The sequence below is a fragment of the Leptopilina heterotoma genome, unplaced genomic scaffold (genome assembly GCF_015476425.1).
Source record: "Leptopilina heterotoma isolate Lh14 unplaced genomic scaffold, ASM1547642v1 Lhet_42, whole genome shotgun sequence".
In the NCBI taxonomy this organism is placed as follows: domain Eukaryota; kingdom Metazoa; phylum Arthropoda; class Insecta; order Hymenoptera; family Figitidae; genus Leptopilina; species Leptopilina heterotoma.
In genome coordinates this window covers 570,548-588,385 of record NW_025111078.1, presented here as the reverse complement: position 1 = coordinate 588,385, position 17,838 = coordinate 570,548, and the positions used below count along the sequence as shown (strand labels likewise).

Here is a 17,838-nt window from a genome sequence, read left to right as displayed (position 1 = left end):
ATCTCTTTTATGGGATTAAGCTTCATTATTTTTGTGCTTTTGGAAAATACTTTACTTATTTAATAGTCTCGACTCTTTGGTAAAAAATCCAAAATTATCAAAAATTTGAAAAAATTCAAAAAACCGAATTTCTTAAAATTCAACATTTATTCATCTCTTTTATGGGATTTAGCTTCATTATTTTTGTGCTCTTGGAAAATACTTTACTTATTAAATAGTCTCGACTCTTTGGTAAAAACTCTAAAATTATCAAAAATTTGAAAAAATTCAAAAAACCGAATTTCTTAAAATTCAACATTTATTCATCTCTTTTATGGGATTAAGCTTCATTATTTTTGTGCTTTTGGAAAATACTTTACTTATTTAATAGTCTCGACTCTTTGGTAAAAAATCTAAAATTATCAACAATTCGAAAAAATTCAAAAAACCGAATTTCTTAAAATTCAACATTTTTTCCTCTTTTTTATGAGATTTAGCTTCATTATTTTTGTGCTTTTGGAAAATACTTTACTTACTTAATAGTCTCGACTCTTTTGTAAAAAATCTAAAATTATCGAAAATCCGAAAAATCGAATTTCTTAAAATTTAACATTTTTTCTTCTCTTTTATGCCATTCAGCTTTATTATTATTTATTATTTTATTATAAAATTTATAAGAAATTTCTATCATTAACTTTAGACAGGGACTGTATAATTCGACATTTTTGGGGCGTTGTCAGGTCACGAAAAGTATACCAATGAAAATTCTCACAAAATATCCGCCCATTTCTACAAAATGGTTACGTTCGTTGCTCTTTAAAAGTTTATTTTTATTAAACTCATTTACGATTTTTTGTTTTATTTATTTATTATTTATTAAATATTTATTATTAAATTGTGGACCTAAGGCCACAATTAACAAACAGTATTTGACAAAAATTAAGGTCCTTGAAAAAATACCGAAATTATTGAATAATTATTTAATTTAAAAAAAAATTAAATATTAATTCAATAACTAATATTTAATTGTATGAAATTAATATTAATATTTAATTAATATGAATTGTAACGCACTCGGAAAAATCTTCAAAAAATGTAGGTTATGTTTATAATTTTTGGAAGAAAAATAAAAAAAGAGAATTAATTACTATTACAAATTATTTATGTTAAAGTCTTCATTACATCTAAATTATTCCGTAAAAAATAGTTTCGAAATTATTTCGTTTTTTAATTCACAATGTTTTATTCCGCTATAAACGTATTTAGGAAACAATTGAATATAATAAAATATATTATAACAAAGCAAAAATATTCAAAGCCGTGTGTTCTTTAATCATGCAACGAAAATATAATCAATTTATTATATTTCATAAGCAAACAATTTTAATAATTAAAAAAATCACCGTCAAACATTAAAGAAATTCAGAGAATACCGAATTTATTTTGACCGACAAATATTATTACGTCAACAATGTTTTATTCTCAAACTTTTTAATTGTCAACAAATGAAAAAATTTTTAATGTGAGGCGAAACTATCACACGAGTTAAATTGTTCCGAGAAAAGCACAAATATTGTTGTTGTATATATTGTCGTTTACTTTTTAATTGTCAACAAATGACCGACATAACCAAAAATTATCACGCGAGTTAATTTATTTGGAAAAAAATACCTGAAATCGGAAAAAAAGACAAAAATATTTTTCATTTACTTTTCAATTGTCATTTGTCAACATATGACCAACATAACCGCAAAAATTGTAACACGACACTAATACTCGAGTCAATTATTACACGAAACAAATACCTGAAATAGAAAAAAAAGACAAAAAAAACACAAATATTATTCATCAAAGTTCTCGAAAATTATTCAATCCCCGATACATGACGAAATTTTATGTATGACGGGAAAAAATTCCCAAGTCAATTGTTCTGAAAAAACACCCGAAATCGAAAAAAGAAACAAATGTATTGTTTGCGCACTTTTTAATTGTCGAAACATTATCGACATAACCAAAACTTACCACGCGAGAAAAAAACACCTGAATTTGGAAAAATGCGAAAAAAATTTACACTTGGAATTTCCGAATGTGAATTCAATACATACAATAAAACAGAGGAGAATTCAATTGTTAATTAGATAAAAATTACTCACTTTCATGTAGATCATCATTGAACAAGAGAAACAGCAATCAAAGAAATGTAAAATGTCAATCAAATTAAACTTTTAACAACAATATTTTCACTGCAGAAAATGACGGTTGGTGCTTCTTCTTTCCGTTAGAACCTGCGCGTCTTTCCTCCTTGAGCTGCAGATTGCAAATGCGCAGTGGCGCACTTCGTGCAACGAAGGGGGGTTCAAGCGCCAAAATAACGCCACGCGATTGGCTGGTAACTTACCGGTAATATTTCCCAACCAATCAGAGGGCTTCTCCCCCACTCTCGCCTCATACGAGAAATCAGGGCTTGGAAGGTAAGGAATCGAGTGTTTCAAAAAATGACCACTTACATAGAGCGCTGGTGACGAAAGTGGAAAATTTCACTGTAAAACGGTTGAAAAATTTTTATTTCCCGTCACCAGTGTTTATATAGTTCAGAATTATTGTTAAAAACCGATGTGCAATATTATCGTAATTAAATGTATCGTAAACAAGTAAATAAAAGATAATTAACTGCAGTTCATTTCCGAATCAACGGATAATTATCGAAAGTAAGTTTTTATTCCGAACGTTACAAATATTGTTGTATTTTTCCCCCAACAATGACAAAGTGATTATTGTCTTTTTTCGCGGAAAACAACCGTCCGCGTGTGAATTGTTTTTTCAATAATAATATAATTTCTACGAATTATAGCGAAAAATAAATCATTTTTTGTTTTTTTCAATACAAGTGCAGAAGAAATAAATCAAAATATTAACCTAAAAATTCCGAACCTCGTAAAAAGGTAATTCTAAACCAATTTTAGTTTTTAACTGTCAAAAACAATTTTTTACTATAATTTCAACTGATTTTAACCTTTTTTAACCAATTCGTTGTTTTAACTCGTTCTTTAAGAAATAAACGAATATAATAAATTCTGTAAATTTTTTTTTGTAAATTGGTACATTTATTGTAAATTATAAGCCATTTATTGTTTTTACATTCACTACAATTTCGTTTCCCAAAGAGAAACGAAAATTCGTAAAAATATCTATTTATGAAAAATATTTTTCTCCAAAGTAGAAAAAAATATTTCTGGAAAAATTTGTTCTTTTAAATATTTAATATTCTTAAAAGCAGTCAGTCTCGGAAATATAATTTCGCTTGTAAAATATATTGTAAATATTTTAAATGTACCTTTGATTTTTGTAAATTAAATTATTTGGGTAACGATGCACTTCTTTCTTAATTATATATTTATATAATTATATCTATTAATAATATGGTGGTATTTTATTTTTTATTAAAAAATTAGTATTATTTTTAACAGAATTATAAGTTATGTACTTGGAAAACTGGAAAGTAAACAGAGTTTGGAAAATTTTCTATTTACGCGCGATTTAAGGAGCTGGAATTTTAGGTTATGTTTACAATTTTCGAAAGTAAAAAGTACAGAAAGAGAAGGAGTTATTGTTATTAAAAATTTGATTTTTCATTCTTTACATTCAAAATAGTCGTTAAAAACCGTCTTCGAATTTAGATAATTAAAAGGAAATTTATAATGAAAATAATTCGAATACAAACATAACCTAAAATTCGTTTCCTTATATTTTTTAGAAGAGCACGTCAATAGCAAAAATATGAAATAAAAAAGTAAAATTTAAATTTAAAACAATTTTCATTTTACTTTTTTCATTCTTTTTGTTCATATTGTAAATTTAATTCAACTAAACTATTTCTTCGAGACACAAAATAAAAGCAAACCTTATTTCGTTTGATGAAAATGGATAAATATTAACGATTTTCAATATTATATATGTAATATAATAAACGTTGGACATTTATCTCTAGTTACCACTCCCCTGACAATTTTTTTTCTCGAAAATTACCAAAAATTTCGAATATTTTATTTTTGATTTTTGAACAGTAATAAAAGATTAATAATAATAAATAACAATTATAATAATTAATGTGACGAGCTCTGAAGAAAATACCTAAGAATTGATTGATATACAAGTTTACATGTTGAAAAGTAAAAATCACTTTAAGGTTATGTTTGTGTTATTTTTACCTTAATTAACAGTTTTTTTTTAATTATGTAAATTTGAAAAGAGTTTTTTTTATTATTTTGGACACAATGAAGACTTAAACGTCAATAATTTGTATAGTAATAATTGATTCTCTTTCTGTATTTTGATTACAAAAAACAAACATAACCTATTATTCACTAGATTCTTAGGTACCTTTCTTGAAATTGCATCATGAAAAATTATCAAAAAATTACAAAGAACGAAATAAAAGCAAATAATTAATTTATCAAGGAAAAGGGATATTAATTTTTTCTGTACATTTTTTTTCTAAAAGATTGTCAGGGGAGATTTAGGTACTTAAAAATTCCATCTTACCTATATTTACATTTTACAAATTTTTGCAAAAACAAATTCACTGCTTAAAAACTAATGTACATTTATAATGAAAATTATAAAAAAAATGTCTGTACCTGATGACAAATATATTCAATTTGTACTTTTCCGTTTTTGACAATATGACAAACAGCATTTTTTTTTTATTGCAAAAAGAAAACTGATCTTGAGTATAAAATATGCAGTATTATTATTTTGCAAGTCACGAACATTGTTTTGTTTTTAAAAATCCAAGTAGGAAGCAAGTCAGCAGCATTTCTCTCTCTAATTATTTCGCGCCTGGATAGAGATGATGATTTGTTGTAAAAATGGTAAAAACAATTAGTTTTCAAATAATCCTAATGAATAAGAGAGCTGATCATTCTGAAAAAGAGAAATAAATATTTATTAGTCATTTTTTCTTGAAATTATATAAAATATTCGACAGACCTCGAAGAAAGGTTAAGAATTTTAGGTTATGTTTAACTTTTTTTCGAATAAAAATTCATAAATAAGATCAACTCTTTTAAAACTCAACTCAGTTATTTTATTAATTAATTTTCTATTTAATGAAGACAAAGATAAGTGTTTTATATTGAGAGTAAGCCCAGAAACTTTTAATTGAGGGAAAAATGAGTCAAATATAACCTTAAAGATGATTTGCTTCTTTCTTCGGAGCGCGTCACTTAAAATTTTCTGATTATAATATAATTTATATTATTGTTATTTATTATTTTAGAGAAATTGTTATTAAATTAAATTAAATGATTAATAATATAATTAATTCAAAAAGCTCACCCGTATAAATAGTAGAAGAAGGAAATTAAATAGAAGGCTAATTTAAACCATCCTTCACGTTGGCACTTTGATAAACTAGTTGCGTCTAAAATATTCGTAGGATCATAGAGACCTGGCCTCGACATAACAGGTCGGTTACGATACCTATTAATGTGATATGCAATCAGAGGAACATTTAGCAGTAATGACAACCATTCATTACTTATGAGGAACAAAAAGTTAACAAATACGTGTATTCCATATTCTGGAAGAACAAGCTGAAAACAAAAATTTTTAATATTTATTATTATCAATATTTAAAAAGCTGAGAGAAATTACGAATTGTGATGCCCCACGAGAATAGGAATCTTAGGGCTAGATAATGTTAAATTATTTTTTACTGGCACTCTTACCTTGAATCCTTTGATAAAATCTTTATTTTTAATCATCTAAATGGAAAATAATTTCGGATCTACTTAAAAATTAAAATTCAGTCGTTTTTGTTCTACGATGTTTCAATTTTAACAAAGATACATTTCTTTATGGTCTAATATTGGTACAGAGAAATTAATAAGTGATAAAAGTTCGTACCAGTTAACGATTCCATTAATTATTTTATACAACGAATCCCAAAAATCTATTTTGGATTTTTACTTGAAATTGAAAAAATAAACATAACCTGACATTTTTCTCTCTTCTCGTAGAGCACTACAAATAAATATTTCGATTAACAAACTCACCGGATTCAGACTATTACATTGCTCTATTGGATCCTTGTATTCTGTTTTCAACTCATCAAAAGCAATTATCTGAAATGACATTAAAGAATATAAACCTCCTTCATTTTCTCAATTCATAACATAAATCTCATTCGAAACAAAAATTCAATAGCGAGAAAAATAAAAAAAAAAAACTACATAAACAAATTTAAATTATAATCAGAATATTTTTTAGTAGTCTAGAAAAAATAATACAAAATTCATTTATACTATATATAGATTTCTACAAAGAAATCAATTTTTTTTGTGTAATATTTGTCAGTTAAAACAAAAAGAAAATTAATACCTAATTTATATATTAAATGAAACGCACTTGATTTTATCATTTATAACTTTTGTACCTAAGAAACATCAAGTCATTGTTTTGTAGGTTAGGTATTATTTTGTTTGCATTGCGCTTTGTTATTTTCTATAAAATTGAGAGAGAAAAAGTTAACCCTTGTATACTAATGAGTAGAATTTAAAAATTAACCAAAAAAAAGTCACAATACTCACGTGTAATATTGAAAAAAATATTAAAACAGCGTCACAAATTAATGCGACAATATATGAAAAGGCGGCTATGTTAAAAACCATTTTTTGAGTATATATGAATTTTTGAACTCCCAACAACAAAATATTTTCCGAATTATGACATCTTAAAACTTATCTTGCGCATGCGTGGAATGTGTTTATTTTGCTGCTGCGCTTTGAGATAGAATTAGAATTCTCTTTTTTTAACCTTTTCATTTTCTGTTTAAAACAAGTTTTTCGGCAATATAACTAAATCAAAAATATTTTGATTAAAAAATACGTTTTTTAAGTAAAGAAATATTGGTTTTTTTAAGTAATTGAAAATTATAAAAATTAGGGGTAGAGACGCATGCGCAATACACGATTTTGACTTAAGGTCAGTACACAACTGCTTCGCAAACATCGTTAGAAAAAGACAGGGATATATTTCTGTCCTTTTCTGTCTCATGCATTTCGTTCGCTCTTTAGGAATAGTTTTAGGTTCATTTTTAAGTTTAAACTAAAATTAACATAACACGAGTATAAAAATGTTTGTATTTATTTAATCTCACAGGAATGGAACATAATTTTCCAAATATAATAAATATATACTCTATTATAACTTGATTAATAATAATAATAATAGTATAATATGTTGCAGTCAATATATTTTTTCTTCTTTTATTATTTGCTTTCCTTTCTTTTTTTACCTTAAATTGTTTTTAAGCTCATTCAACAGCATCGAGCCAATTACCATTTTTTCACAATTCACACAAATTTCCAATGAATCGTCGTTTATAATTTTTATTGTCACCAAAACTAGAGATTTGGAAGTTAGAGTGTGAGCTGCATACCTGCAAAAATGATTACAATTTAAAATTGAATTTTTCTTTGAAAAATAGGTCCTCCTATCAAGAAACTGGTCGCAATGTTTAGCAGCTAAAAATCGTTGTCCTAAAAGTGAAAAATATTACCTAATAATATTGTCTTCACTGGACACAACAGCCAAATTTGCTGCTTCAAATATCTTCTGCGATAATGTTTTACGATTTCCGGTAAAATTAACTTTCGTCATGTGTTCATTCATTCCCTTTAATTTCTCCTTTTCAGTAATAAATACACTTTCTGGCAATAGAACTGATCGTAAAATTTCTCCAATTGGTGCTTTTATATTAATTGGACAAGAGAGAATTTCATCGTTCTTCATAAAGTCAATATTAAAAGTGGCCGGTTGTGTCGAATCGTTAAAATTTATACCCACAGTTGTGAGGGAATTGGAATTTCCTTGAATCAAAGTAATTGGTGTAAAATCATGGACTATCATTCCTGATGATAATTTCTGGAAATTGGAAAAATAATTTATTTTCTAATGTTGATATTTGATAATAAGAAAAGAAGTCTTGAGGAGTTTACCTTGTTTCCAATATGTATGTTGGTAATTGGATCTTTACTTTCATTAGTGAATGTAAATTCAATACTAGCCATAACTGAACTGACTAAATGTTGTGATCTTGTAAATCGATAGTCGAGTTTTAGTCCATGGCCATTAATTTTATTCAAAACCTCAATTTTTTTCATTGGAATGTATGAAGCAGAGACTTCGCGAATTTCATTTGTATCCATTGGATTGATTGGCGTTAAAAAACCCCCTAAACTTGGTGTCATTATTGGTGTCATTGGTATCACTGTGGAAGAAGAATCTATTAGAAGAATCTGTTTAGGATTTAGATTTTAGAGATTAAATTTTATTTACCATCATCCAAATCTAAAAGCAGGTCTAGATTACTCTTAGGCTTCTCTTTACTCTCAACTTTCACTGGTTTTTCCTTCACTACAGTCTTTTCCACAGTCACACTCTCTTCTGAACTCTCCTCTGATTCCTCGTCTGATGACTCTTCTTCTGAATCGTCATCACTTTCGCTATCGCTACTCGACTCTTCGGCGTTCTTTCTACTCTTCTTTTTCTCCTGCTCGTCGTCAGATTTATCGGAAATTGACGAATATTCATTGGAATCAGTTTCGTCATCCGATGTTTCGCCCGATGATCCGGAACTTTCTCCTTCGGACTCTAAATATTAGCAGAAAGGTTAATACCACCCAGATTCAAATTCCCGTATAGGGTCCTTAAAGAATAACGGTTCCTGACAGAAACCGTTATTCTTTGAGGACCCTATACGGGAATTTGAATCTGGACAAGTTTGGATTATATTAAAAATGCTGCAAACTCACCTTCATCCGGTGTGCTCTCACAATAAAAGTCCTCCTTCTTTTTGTCTTTTCTCTCCTTTTTCCCAAGTGGTAGAATATCTTGTGGTAATGGTTCGGCAACGTCACGAACTGATGGATCGGGTGCTACATCGGGAAACGGTGGCAATGAATGATAACCAGAACAAGGCATATCTAAATAATGCGAAAGTGTCCCCAACTGAAATTGTGATTCCTTAAATCTGGACGTAAGTGTTGGTGCTGGTTTTGTAGCTAAAAATATTTTTTGAGCCAATTCTTGTAGTTGTCGTTTCGGTTGACCGTCCTCCTCATCCTCGAATATAAAGAAACGAAGGAAACGAGCTCTGTCTCGAATATCATAGTTCTGATCATACTTTGCCAATTGGAAGACGTATTGGCAGAATGTCTTCGTCTGACTTGGATTATTTAAATACAATTTTACAGCTAGATTCAAGGTCTGTAACTTGACAATGTCCTGCTCGTTAATAAAGGTCTTAGCCATTTTTCTAAGAACATCGGGAGCAATTTTTGGCACTCGATCAGAATATTCTCCAAGTAACCATAAAATAGAGGCACGAGCCTGAGGAACAGTGATGAAGTCCATTAATTTCGCCATGTGGGCAATAATTTCTTTATGCTCATTCGGTTGCGTTTGGAGGAGTTTTTTAATCACTACCACACTTTCAGCTACAACGGCCTCTGAAAAAATTATTTTTGAACTTACGATACTTTTTAGAAACAGAGAATTTTTCGAGGAAAATATTTACCATCTCTGTTACTGAGCAAGGAAACAAGTCCGTTGAGACAAGTGTCTGTGACTCCTTTAATATTACTTGCACATCTACCAATTGCCTGAATGCTAGCACCAACAAATTCCTTATCACTACTTGAAATATAGGTTTGAAATTCCCTCAAAATAACGCCAATACTCATTTCGGTGGCTAAATTAGTCAGAATATCCAATTTCAATAATTTGATGTGTGTCGGGTCAGACGTTCGAACGAAAAATGACTTTAGAAAAGGTTCAAACATTCCCTGAAAGAAGGAGAATAGTGTATACAGAAAGTTTGATAGAATTTATAGTAGGATTACTGATTTACCTTGCGAGTTATCGATATACTAGCGATGCAGTGAAGAACAACACTCTGCACTTCTCGATGACTGCGAAGTAATCTTATCAGTGCTTTTGCTGCTATAATAACTTCACTCCTCGGTGCCGCATGATGATACAACTGAGCTACTGACATAACAACCGATGCATTTCTACTTTGCAATAGGGGTTTCGTATTTCTCAATAATAAACGATGATCAATATCCAGAGTAAATTTGGGTTTCTTTAAACTTGAGGAATCACTGTCGGATTCGTAAAAAGAACGTTCGTCCTCCTCTTCAATTTCCTGTGAACATAAAATCTTTTAAGTATACTATCATCCTATTTAAGAATAGGAATAAAGAAAAAAAAACATACGTTTATATTCGGATTTACAAATTGAGTCCTCGCGTATCTTGTCAACATATTAACAATGACAATCTGTCCCCATTCATCGACATCCACCAGTAAATTGCACAACTTTCGATAATTCTTGTGAATCAAATCAATTCTTTCCGGACAAACTTCCTCGAATGCCATTACCGCTGAACCAACAACAAGCGTTGTTTTATCGGACAATAATTTCTCTAGCACACAAATTAATTCATCCTTTTGCTCAGCATCCAGGGAATATAGTTTTGGAATTGCGTGAGCAGCTGTCTTACGAACATACGGCGACATATCACTTGCTGAATCCTTTATTGCAAGCATCACTATTGGAACTATCATTGCAACTCTAATACTCGAAAGAACACGTAGGGCACTTGCTCTTATCAGCTGATTAGGATCCTTTAGAGCTCTTTGAAATGTCGAAATTGACAGGAGTGCCAAATCCTGTTGATCCTCAGCATAACGTACCAAATAGACGTACACCAATTTTTTTACTTCGATATTTTTCGATACGACATTTTTCACAACTGCTGGAAATAGATCTGAGGCGTCTCTTCCTTTCGCCACCATCTAAATATTGGTTTAGTGTTTAGAATCTGTAGCCTTTGAGATAATCAATAAGAGAACAACAATCAATTACTTTATACTTACCCCAATTATTCGCTTCATGGCTTCCAATTTTAATCCATCCTTGTTACTGTCAAGCATTTGTTTCAAGTCATCGTGTCTGAAAATAAAAATATTTTATTCTCTATAAAATCTCAACAACGTGCAAACTAATAGTAGCAGTAAAATCTTTAATACCGTTCTAACTAAAAATTACAATTGCCCAAATATTTTAATTCAAGAAAATGATTCTATGCAAGCAGCATAAAAATAACCAAAATAAGAGAAAATTAATAACAATGAATTCAGATAAATGATTAAGTGATACGATTCGATTAAAAACTATACGAGAGATTTATGATTTAAGCCGCATAACAAGAAAGGCGGGAATCTAACCTCAAAATGAAAAGTTAATTTCAAAAAAAGTAATGAATTTTGTATTAATTATTTGCTTGTACTTTTTGTAATCGGAGTGGAAAAAGCCTCCAGATGCAGGATCAGTGCCCAATTCAGGTTCTCCAGCACTGGAAGGTCTATCGATACTATAAGACCCTCCATTATTCGACATTGAATTTGCTGCGGCCGTTAACATCTTTTATCTTTACCTAAACTGTTTTTGTGTTTAATCACAATTTAACATCAAGGAAATCACTTAAAGTTTCATAATTTTCAAAGTATTGTACATTCATGACATAAATAATAAAACATTTCTTGCAACAAAAAAACAGATGGTAATTTTTCTGCTCTTTTCACATATTAAATTACATTCCACATCATACACTTGATTGAATATCTTGAACCATGAATTTTTTATATAGATAGGAAAACGGATATTGTCATTTACTATTTGCACTTTCATTTATTTTTTTTGCTAATAATAATTCGTTTTGAGAACAATCAACATTTTTTAATTGTTATTAACACTATAAAGTATTTTTTAACGAATATAAATATTATAAATTAGAGTTTAAAGATTAAAGACAATTTTCTGAATTCTTGTCATGTGAAAGAGGGTTCACGGGTAATAGAAGTTTTCACATTGGTTTTCCCTCTATGGAAAATTATTTTCATGATTGTTGGTAAATTTTCGTCAAGAGAAACGAGAAAAACAGTTGTGTGTGTGTGCGCAACTTTTGTTATTTAACAAATTTTGTAAAATACTTTGTAAAACTGCCAGTGAATTTTGTTGTCAACTTTGTTATAAAAATGGTAAGTTCTGTTAAATTTTTTAATATCCAAAACTTTTGATATTCAATTCTTTCTTTTTTGTATCATAACGGTACATTTTTGTATAGTTTATTTTGTCTGAACAATACTATTTCCTCCATTTGTTGATTATTGACAATTTCCTTCTTGGGATGTAAACAAGTAAATAGTAAATAAGATGTAATCTTTTTGATTTTTATCCACTGGGATTATGATGCATTATAATTAGAGTAATTGAATGAAGATAATAAATTATAATTAATTGTTTTTTTTAAACAAATACTTTTTTGTTTTTAGTCTTCCAACAAAATATGCGACATTGAGGATGATGTTAAAGACGCTCTTAAAAAATTTCGTTTCCGTAAAAGTCAGACTAATGCTGCCCTTATTCGTAAGTCCGAATTCAGATAGTAACTAATTTTTGAAAATTTGACTTTTTTTTCTAGAATTGTAAATTTTCTTTTTTCATTGTTTCAGTAAAAGTTGACAAAGAGAAGCAAAAGGTCTGCATCGATGAATTTGTAGAGGTGATTAAAAATTTTAAGACAAGTGCTTTTTAGGTCACTTTAAAGATTAAAATTTGAAATTCAATTCGAAATTAAAATTTAAATTTGAATTGAAATTGAAATTCGAATTGAAATTGAAATTAAAACCAAAAATACAATTTCAATTTTTTTTAAGGACATTCAAATGGAGGAGGTTCAGGACCTGATACCTGCTCATCAGCCACGTTACATTGTCTACAGTTACAAAATGGAACACTCCGACGGTCGTGTTTCATATCCAATGTGTTTTATTTTTTATACACCGAGAGATATTCAAATGGAATTGCAAGTTCTTTATGCAGGAATGAAACTCGTATTGCAACGTGAAGCCGAATTGACAAAAGTATTTGAAGTACGTGAATTAGAGGAGCTTACCGAAGAGTGGCTCAAAGAAAAATTGAGTAGATAGAAAGAATTTCGTTATAAATTCTAATTTATATCGTTTTTTTATTTTCTTATTATTACGTTATATTTGTACAAAAAAAAGCATCGCATTTTGTTCTATTGACAAAATTCGAGGGGACAAAAAATTCTCACTAGTTTATTTTGTTGAGTCTTATCTAAAAATTTAGAGCTTTAACTTTATATCTGTTTTCTACACAATAAAAATCTTTTTCAAACTTTTACTTTTTTTTGAACAAAAATTTCGAATGTACCGTTAATTAAAAAATATTTCTTAATTTTTTTTTGAAAAATGAATTTTTTTTATTTCATTAATTTTTTTCGGAATAAAAACGAAAGAAGCTCTACTCTATCAAAAGAAAATGCTATCAATACAGCAAAATACTAAAATAATATTGCAAAAGACATAAATTTATATTAAGAAAGTTGCATTTTTATGTCGTATACAGTATTCCTTAAATACTTAGGTAGCTACGTTTTTTGATATTTTTTATCTATAAATGAAAGTAAAATATATTATATAAATATATATAGAGTAGAAATTTTATCTGTGATTATATACAAACACAGTGTTATAATGAATGTTCTAAAAAATATATTATAAAAAAAATTTTAAGAAAGCCAAACTAAAAACGCTTCTAGATTTATAAAGGAAAATACAAAAATGGATCTACGATATTTCAGATCTTTTCAATTAAAAAATCGTCCAGTCATAATATATTAATTAAAAAAAAATATTGTATCTAGAAATATTCTTACTCATTTTGAATTTTTATTTTTCTTAAAAATTGATAGATTTTAAAATCCATCCGTAATTTTGTATATTGTTTTTGTATCTACGAAAAAATTGCCAAATGAAAAATAATTGATTCTTATAATTTTTTGAAGCATTTTTTTTTGTAAAAAAAAATTTTTTTTTTTCAAAAAAATGCTTCAAAAATAATAAAAATCTATTTTTCATTTCGCAGGCAATATTTTTGTGAATACAAAAACATATTTTCTACAACATTACGGATGAATTTTAAAATCTATAAATTTTTGAGAAAAATAAAAAAAAGTGTGGGAATATTTTCTAACCATTGATTTCCTCTCTAAAAATTACTATAAAAATAATTTTATGGAAGATTTGAATCTCCCATTAACATTTCTCTCTTGTATGTATTTTTAAATTACACACCATTAAGATATTCAAAACAATTATAATATACATTATTTATTTGATAACAAATAAAAAAAATTCGTACAACTAGTCAGTAAATAATCAATGCAAATAAAAAGGAATTATTTAAAATTCTAAATATTGAATTTGTTATAATTGAATTTTTGGAAGGCAATAAAACTTTGTATTTTTTTGCTATAAATATTCGTTGTTGTTATTTATCAACTTTTTTTTTATGTTTTTCACCTTTTAAACCATTTGAAAATCCAAAACTGTAAAATACCGAAAATGCCGAAAATACACCTTGAAAATCGTGATCGTTTACATTTTTAGGTTATGTCAAAATTTCGAGGATTTCGAGAAGATTTCTTTTCGATTATTTTCGATTTCGATATCGATAGTTTTGTTTTATGATGGAGGAAAGAGGATGTCAACTGTTGTGTGTTGATTGTTGACGTTGACAGAATAATTGTTCCTTTTTAGCCCAAAAATAATTCAAAAATCAAATAAAATAGCTTTAAAAATAGTTATAAATATAATAGCGGAAATAATGTGATAGTGAATTGAAATAAAATTTTTTTTCAACAGCAATAATGGCGTATTCTGTAAATGTTTCGGTCGAAGCACCGATTGAGAATTTGATTCAGGAAATAACTTACGATGGTCAAGAAATTTATCAAGCGTAAGTGTTTTATTACTTATTTTATAGTAAACTAATTTGTTTAGTTACATTCCAAGTAGTTTAGTTTTAATTTTATTATTTCGAATTTTTGACAACATAACCTAAAAATTTGCTGTGGCAATGCTTATACATTTTTTGTTGATTTTTACTTTTTGTTTACTTTTTTATTGATGATTTATTGAACAGAACTGGGTGAGTCTTTGTTTTGTAAATAAGAGTAATTAACTAGCTAAACTAATTAACTAGTCTCAGTAGCCTAAAAGTTTTATACATTTAACAGAATCTATAGATAAAATTGTAGTAGGAAGAAAATTTCATGAAATCTTGTTTTCAGTCCATTGACATTATCGGAAAATTTGACTAAAATCGCCCAAAAGATCGATTTTAGCAAAACAAATGGAGAAGATGTTAAGAAGGAACCAGCGGACAGTGGAAACAAGGATGAGGAAGCAAAAGATACAACTGCTCAATCATTATGGCCTTGGGATACAGTTAGAACTAGTCTAAGGTTTCTTATTCTTTTATTTTTAGAAAATAATTTAATTTAGTTCAAAAATTGTGGTAAATAGTCAAAATTTTGATATTAAAGTTGTACAATTTTAAAAAACATTGTTTGACAACTTTTCTTATTGTTTTTTTTTTCTGGAACAGAAACTCTTTGACAGAGGTTTGTGTACTTGCGGATGTTCTCTCAGTGGCGAGGGAAAAAAGGTACATGGTCCTCGATCCTGTACCTCAAGAAGCAGTGGAAGTTAAACAAATGGTTCAAGTTTACGGACGAAAAAAGGCTCTTTCGGGTGCAGCACAAGTTCTCATGCAAGGTGCAGAGAGATTGAAAAATTGTCAAAACGAATTAGCCAGAAATCGCACCACTCCCAATTTTCATATCGAATTACTGAGACTCCGTCAGAATTGGCGACTCAAAAAAGTCTCCAATTCTATTATTGGAGATCTGAGTTATCGTACTGGTAAGTTTAGTTTTCAAATCCCTTGAATATTTAATGTTCTAATGTTTTTTCCAAACGTTTCATTTGTCATCTTGCATTTTACATTCACGTTCAATTGAATTCAAAATTGATTCAAAATTAAAATTTTCTTTTTAATAAAACAGCTGGATCAAAGTACACCCAAACGGGAATGTTTGAAGTCACAAAGGCAGAGGAGGAGGATGAAAATAGCGGCAGTCCGCCGTCTTCACCAAATCCGGCTGCCGTAACTCCTGCGGTACCATCGAGCAGTAAACCCTCTGCATTACGAGTCACAATTCCCAGTGAACTTCAAGGTGTCGCGTACATTGAAGTCTTATGTCAGAAAGGTATCTTCATGTTTTTTGTTACAAAAAAATTAATTTATAGTTTGAAGTAATTAATCTGTATTGTAGGACCTAATAAATCTTGTTCCTTCTTTTGCAGATCAGGAAGATTTATGCAGCGCGAATATCAATCTCCTGAACAGTAATACAACCAGTTCGAATGCAGATATACATTGGCAGCAAAAATTAGAAGCAGCGCAGAATGTTCTATTCTGTAAAGAATTGTTCAGTCAATTGGCGAGGGAAGCTGTCCATCTGCGAGCTCCTATTCCTCACATGGTTGTCGGAAACCAAATAATGGCGACGGTATGAATTAATTAATTTAAATTATAGTTTTAAATCTGCATGCAACTTTGAAAGTTAGACTCTTAAATTGCTTTTTTAGCCCCAATTGATCCAATTCTTTGTTAACTTTAACTAATTAAAAAACGGATCAACTGGGGTTTAGAATAAAGTACGCTAAACATTTTGGCAAATGGCGATTGAACTTTTCTGAAAGTCGAAAGTAAATTCGATCGAAAGTGAGTCTGTTAGAGTAAATCTATTAGAGATGAGAAAATATTACAAATTTACTTCCTTCAGGTGCTGCCGGGGATACAATTGATAATTGGTCTTTGTCACAGTACCGGTAATGATAAAAAGCAAGCAGCACCACCCCACAAAACAGATCACGATCACGTACTCGAGCATTCGTTACATCAATTATTACGCGAAGTGCATCATAAAAATACACATCATCCTTTCCCTCATCCCTCATCAGGACCACTTGGTCCCAGTAAACGAAGATGCCTCGCCGGTCCAACGGCAGCCGATCGTCACGAACTTCTTGAAATGACAAAAAGTCAAACCCTCTTGGAACAAATAATACAACAGGCGCAACATTTTTTCATGCGACTAAGAACTGAATATGTTTTAGATACAATAGCAAAAGAAGTGAAAGATCCACTAATTGTATCCCACTGGAACGCATTAAATTCCCCAACGCAATCTTGCGTTAAGATAAATATTCTAACACACGGCTACGATTCAATGTATCGAACATCACTGATTGTTCACGTCGGTGAGAAATCATTGAAATGTGTTTGTCGCGATGGTCGAGTGATGCACATGAGTTATGAACCACAGGAATTACGTGATTTAATATTCTGTCAAATTTATCAGCATCAAATAATTGCCGTGCAATCGTTGGCGAAATGTATGGGATGGCAATTTCTTTCGAATAGTGCACATCTTGGTCTTGGCGCCGTTGAACCTTTGGGTAATGCAAGTAGTTGTATATTGGCATCGCCAATTGGCGATAGAATGATTGCAGTGAGATGTGAACCGCAAACGGGCGTTCAAGTGGCGATAGCGCATTCGCCGCGTAAAGACTTTTTCCCCGGTCAATTAGTGCGTGAGAGAAAGTGGGAGAATCTTGGGGGTTCCTTTAAGGAAGTCAGATGGGATAAAATGGAGGGGAAGAATTTTTTAAACAAAATGGAACTTCTCATGGCGTCATTGACAAGCTCTTAATAAAATTCTCCCCTCCCTCCGAAAAATGGATATTTGTATTTAAACAGGGTGATAAGATTTAAGGTGATTTTGATTAGTCAAGTTTTTTTGTTTCTTTTACAATAAAAATGAATTCTAGTTAAGTAATTCAAATGTTACGAAA

At 29.5% G+C, this 17,838-nt stretch overlaps 4 protein-coding genes across 5 annotated transcripts; 2 read left to right on the top strand and 2 right to left on the bottom strand.

Annotated features, from left to right (window-relative positions):
* The first annotated feature begins 2,558 nt into the window (after positions 1-2,558).
* LOC122506517 (mediator of RNA polymerase II transcription subunit 17) lies at positions 2,559-17,822 on the top strand. Of its 2 annotated transcripts, XM_043618749.1 has the most exons (7): positions 2,559-2,687; positions 14,779-14,872; positions 15,207-15,380; positions 15,524-15,840; positions 15,984-16,187; positions 16,285-16,490; positions 16,767-17,822. In XM_043618749.1, exons 2-7 carry the CDS (start codon positions 14,784-14,786, stop codon positions 17,694-17,696), a joined length of 1,920 nt encoding a protein of 639 aa, XP_043474684.1. In that variant the 5' UTR covers positions 2,559-2,687; positions 14,779-14,783; the 3' UTR covers positions 17,697-17,822. The 2 variants fall into 2 exon arrangements, with proteins under 2 accessions (XP_043474684.1, XP_043474682.1); XM_043618747.1 differs by lacking the exon at positions 2,559-2,687 and having other exon boundaries at positions 14,590-14,872.
* LOC122506519 (protein cornichon) lies at positions 4,495-6,730 on the bottom strand. The gene is made up of 4 exons (XM_043618751.1): positions 6,570-6,730; positions 6,036-6,104; positions 5,317-5,573; positions 4,495-4,902 (listed from the first exon to the last, which is right to left on the bottom strand). Exons 1-4 carry the CDS (start codon positions 6,648-6,650, stop codon positions 4,878-4,880), a joined length of 432 nt encoding a protein of 143 aa, XP_043474686.1. The 5' UTR covers positions 6,651-6,730; the 3' UTR covers positions 4,495-4,877.
* Positions 7,196-11,675, bottom strand: LOC122506515 (AP-3 complex subunit beta-2). Its single transcript, XM_043618745.1, has 10 exons — positions 11,337-11,675; positions 10,924-10,999; positions 10,261-10,842; positions 9,893-10,189; positions 9,560-9,827; positions 8,796-9,491; positions 8,320-8,634; positions 7,980-8,251; positions 7,541-7,905; positions 7,196-7,420 (listed from the first exon to the last, which is right to left on the bottom strand). The coding sequence occupies exons 1-10, from the start codon at positions 11,468-11,470 to the stop codon at positions 7,273-7,275; spliced, it is 3,153 nt and encodes a 1,050-aa protein (XP_043474680.1). The 5' UTR covers positions 11,471-11,675; the 3' UTR covers positions 7,196-7,272.
* Positions 11,928-13,255, top strand: LOC122506520 (glia maturation factor beta). The gene is made up of 4 exons (XM_043618752.1): positions 11,928-12,087; positions 12,382-12,475; positions 12,562-12,611; positions 12,766-13,255. The coding sequence occupies exons 1-4, from the start codon at positions 12,085-12,087 to the stop codon at positions 13,036-13,038; spliced, it is 420 nt and encodes a 139-aa protein (XP_043474687.1). The 5' UTR covers positions 11,928-12,084; the 3' UTR covers positions 13,039-13,255.
* Positions 17,823-17,838: the final 16 nt, after the last annotated feature.